The 4410-nt window shown below is 69.5% G+C and overlaps 1 protein-coding gene across 1 annotated transcript; it reads right to left on the reverse strand.

The window, feature by feature from the left end:
- Positions 1 to 1289: 1289 nt before the first annotated feature.
- Positions 1290 to 3088, reverse strand: ASCL2 (achaete-scute family bHLH transcription factor 2). The gene is made up of 2 exons (XM_012757394.2): positions 2224 to 3088; positions 1290 to 1677 (listed from the first exon to the last, which is right to left on the reverse strand). The coding sequence occupies exon 1, from the start codon at positions 2825 to 2827 to the stop codon at positions 2246 to 2248; it is 582 nt and encodes a 193-aa protein (XP_012612848.1). The 5' UTR covers positions 2828 to 3088; the 3' UTR covers positions 1290 to 1677; positions 2224 to 2245.
- Positions 3089 to 4410: the final 1322 nt, after the last annotated feature.

Genomic DNA, 4410 nt, shown 5'->3' on the forward strand with positions numbered 1-4410 from the left:
GGGTGACCGTGACAACATGATGCAGCCCCAAGTCGCAGATGGCCCTAAGGACCCCAGTGAGCCTGATCCTCGCGAGACCAACCGACCCTTGACCCTAGCTAGAGTCGACTTTGACCCTGGCTCCTAAGGAACCTTGACCCAGGCCGAGGCCGCAGCTGGGTGGAGAGGGTCCCTGCTCCTCCAGTACGGGGGACCCGGCCAGCCTCGCTGACATGGATGCACCCCAGCAGCCTGTGCGTCCTGTTGCCATGGTTACATGGGAGCCACCGGGTTACATGGACTACCCCATGGGACCCTCCTTCCAAGCTCCCACCACTCCCACCTCCCAGGGTCCAGTGGCTTTGTCTCGCTCACTCCCTCCTGAAGGAAGAGGTGCCCCCAGCACCCTAAAGCAACTTGGGGATCCCCAACCCCTCCCGTCTCCGCAATAAAAGGGAGCTCTGGGCCCCAGGTAGCTTTCAAAGGCGCCGAGGCCCAGGGTCACAGGCGGAGCTGTGTGATGTCCCAACACCAGCTCCCAGGTTGGGGGCCGGAAGGGGTGGGGTGCAGCGGGTGGGGATTCCTCAGGAACCTCCTGGCCTTCCTTGTTCCTTTCAAGACTACTCTCAGGTAAACAGAGACCTTCAGGGTGTCAGCACTGCAGCCCACCTCTGCAGCTGGCCGGGGCCACACTTCAGCACCTCTCGCTAAGCCCTCCCACAGCCCAGCAGCACCCCCAGGTTAGGCCACTTTCCCGGGGTACCCACCTGGTCATGGGCAGTTGAAATATGGAAGCGTGTGGCCTGGACCCGTGCCTTGAACCCCGAGACAGAGGGCAGGCTGGTGCTCACAGTCAGACCACCCCAGCCCAGCCCGACACTGGGCACCGCCCCAAGCCCTGTGTTGTGTGGTCAGCAGCCTCCGGCCCTCAGCCGAGGGGCCACCCACCGGCCTGCAGCCACCTGCAGAAGCCCCCGGCCCCACGAGGTGTCTGGATGGCCTAGGTACCTATCGGGGGCCTGGCTGGACTCTGGTCTCACGCCTCTGGGCCTGCCCTCCAGAGGAGGTGGCAGGGTCCAGGAAGAAGTGACCACAGCGGAGTCTGGCCCTCACCTGGGAATGGGGACAGGGTGCCACTGACACACAGAACTGGTTTACTTATAAAGTTCATCCTCCATAAAGCAGGTTGCCCCCCCCTAGGTCTCCCCAGCCGGGAGGCACTGCCCAGGCATCTCCCCTAGGCCAGGACCCCACCTATCAGGGGCCGTTCTGTCCCGACCTTGGCCAGGTTGGAAACTTCCAGGTGGGGGTTAGAGGGTTCCAGAAACTTTATTGTGCCCCAAGTCTAAGGAGTCTTCGTACAAAAGTCAGTCTTCAGACTGCCAGCAACTGTCCCTCCAGCAGTTCAGGATAAGGTGCAGAGAGCAAAATCTGTGTCCTTATAAAATCTTCGCCCCTCCAGAAAAATCTCGCAGTGCAGGTGCCAGCCCCGTCACAGCGCACCTGGGGGGCCCCCAGCGTCAGGAGCCGCCAGCCTCAGACTCGTTTCCACGCTGGCTTCCTTGGCAGGCTGGCCGCGGCGAGGCAGCGTGGGCCGCGGCGTCCCGCTCGGAGGGGACAGGGCGCGGGGACAGGGCGCGGGCCGGTCCACCTCGCGGGCTCCAGGCGAGGCGCGCTGGGCAGTGTCCAGGGCTGCGGCTGCGGGGGAAGGCGGGGAAGCGACGCATCACCGCGGGCTGCGCGCGGGGCAGACCCCGCCCGGCCCGGCCCTGCCCTCCTCCCCCAGGCAGAATCCGCAGTTTCGCCGCCTCTACGGTCCTGGAGACCGAGGCCCGCGACGAGGCGGGGGCGGGGTGGGGCGCGCGCTCCGAGCCCGGGGTGACTCAGGGCTCCGCACAGCCGACTCATTCCGCCACCCGGCCCGCCGGGGCGCGATTTGCAATGCAAAGTCACCCCGCCTCCAGCACCCAGTCCGCCCCGACGCGCGCGGCACTCAGGACCTCCCCGCCGCCGGCCGCTCCCTCCGCCTCCCCCGCCCCCACTCGGCGGCGGGCCGCGAGAGGAAGTTTTGCAATCCCGGACAAACAAACGCGGTCTTGCTCGGGCTTGAAAACGTTGGGGGAAAATGAGGAGTGAGCGCAATGGAAGCCGTCGCCCGGGCCTGGCGCGCGACCCGCCAGGCATGCCCACCCCGGCCCGCCCCGCCGTCCCCACCCGTCCTCCCCGCGGGCGGCCGGGGGTTACCTGCGTCGTCCCGCGGCAGCGCTCAGTAGCCCCCTAACCAGCGGGAGAAGTCGAGCAGCTCGCGCTCCGCGGGGCTCAGCGCGCCCTCGCAGCCGCTGTCGTCCGACGAGTAGGCGGAGCGCGGGGAGCCGGGCTCCGAGCTGCCTCCGCGGCCTGGGGACGAAGAGGCGCAGGAGGGCGAGGCAGCGGCGGGGGCGGCCCCGGGGGGCCCGCGGGACGTGGAGGGCCGCACGGCCTGCGCCAGCAGCCCCCCAGCCAGCGCGGAGCGCACGGCGTCGTGCTCGGCCAGCAGGCGCTGCAGCGCGCGGATGTACTCCACGGCCGAGCGCAGCGTCTCCACTTTGCTCAGCTTCTTGCTGGCGCCGCCGAGCGGCACGTGCTGCCGCAGCGCCTGGAAACCCAAGTTCACCAGCTTCACGCGGTTGCGCTCGCGCTCGTTGCGTCGCGCCACGGCCGCCGGGCCGCCCCTGACCTCCGCCGTGCCCGGTCGCCGCCGCCGGCTGCAGCGCAACAGTTCCGGCGACCTGGGTCTCCGCCGGGCCGCGCAGCCGCTAGGGACGCCGGGCGCCGGGGGCGCGGGCCTGAGCAGGGCGCCGCCGTCCATCGCTCCCGCATCCAGCCGCCAGGCGCCTGCTCTGAGTCCCAGTGCGTCGCAGGGAGGTGCAGGCAGAGGAACTGGGGGCGACAAGAACGATCGTACCCCCGGGGGTCTCTGGCACTGCGCCACCGAGCGACCCCCCGGGGCACTTGTCCCAATCGTCTGAAGCCCGGGACCGAGACCGAGAGGCGCCGGAGGCCGAGAAGTGGGGAGCCCGGGAGCGTGGGACGCTCGTGTCCCGCGCGTGCGGCAGGACGCTCCCCAGGTTTCCCCTGGCGCAGCGCAGGCGACTCGGTTTTAAATGTATAGATAACCCTCCTCTGCGCCGCCACCGCCTCCTTTCTCACGCCCTCCTTCCTTCGCCTCGCCCTCCCGCCACGCTTCGCCCTCCCCCTCGCGCACACATTGTGCAAAGCCCAAACTGAGCGCGTCCCCCCCACCCTGGTCCCGGGGCGCAGTCCGCAGAGCCTAAGTGCGCCCCTCTGGCGCAGTCCGCAGGTCTCAGGTGCGTCCCCCGATCCCAGCAGGTGCTCAGTTCCTCCTCCAGAGCAAAATACGTAGCTCCCGGCGTGGGCCCCCAGCCACAGTCCGCAGGTCTCAGGTGCACTCCTCCCCCACCCCAGGCGCTGTCAGCGGTCTCCAGTGCAACTTTCCAGTACCCTACGCCCCCGCGCGCGCAGCCAGCCAGTCGCCAGGGTCGCGAGCCCTCAGCACGCGCAGCGCGCGCTGTGGGAGGGAAGGCGTGGCCAGGACAGCAGCGCAGCCGTCCCGGAGGCGCGCTAAACCCCCGCGGGCAGCACGCGCCTCGCAGCCCGCACCCGCGGCCCGCCCCCCTGGGCCCAGAAGGCGGGGGCCAGGGTGTGAGCCAATCGTGGGCCGCCCGTTTGGCCAATCGCGGCGGGCGCGGCCCCACGCCAGGCCCCAAGGAGGAAGCGCGTACGCCTGGCGCGTGGCTCCTGGGGAGCGTGGCTAACAAAGCTAGGGGCCCACTCGACCGCGCCCTGCGCCTTCTCCCACGACGGGGCGTGCGCGCCCCCCCCCAAGCACACCTGTGCCTAGCCAGGTGCACACCTGTGCCTAGCCGGGCCCCAATCTGTGCGTTCGTCCGCTTGGATAGCCCCTGGGGCGGGGCGGGGCTTAGGGCATGGTAGAGGCCGAGGCGGGTTGGAAGGTGCAGGTTCCCTGAGCGCTGTCCCCGCCCAGCCCCTCACCTCAGTCCCTTTTTGCACACCTCTCCAGTGGTGTCTGTGCGCCTCGGGCCTGAGGGCTCTGGGTGGCGCCTAGAACTCCGGAGGTTTGCATCCCACCCGTTCAGGCCCACGCCCCGCCGCGGCTCCCCCATTTCCAGTAGCGCCCCCACCCCGTCCTGCCCTCTTGTTCCGGGTCGCGCCTCCTCCTTCCTTGCCCCGACCGTTATCCTCGCTGACACCCTCTTAGCTTCAGCCACCCACCACGCCTGGCTCGCGCCTCCCTCCCCACCCCGCCCCCGAGGACGCAGAGATTGCGCAGGTGGGAGAAAGGCCTCCAGGGGCAGCCTTGCGCCAGCGTGGCCGGGCCTCCCTCCCAGGGCAGGTGGGATGTCCAGAGAA

This window comes from Microcebus murinus, chromosome 4 (assembly GCF_040939455.1).
Source record: "Microcebus murinus isolate Inina chromosome 4, M.murinus_Inina_mat1.0, whole genome shotgun sequence".
In the NCBI taxonomy this organism is placed as follows: domain Eukaryota; kingdom Metazoa; phylum Chordata; class Mammalia; order Primates; family Cheirogaleidae; genus Microcebus; species Microcebus murinus.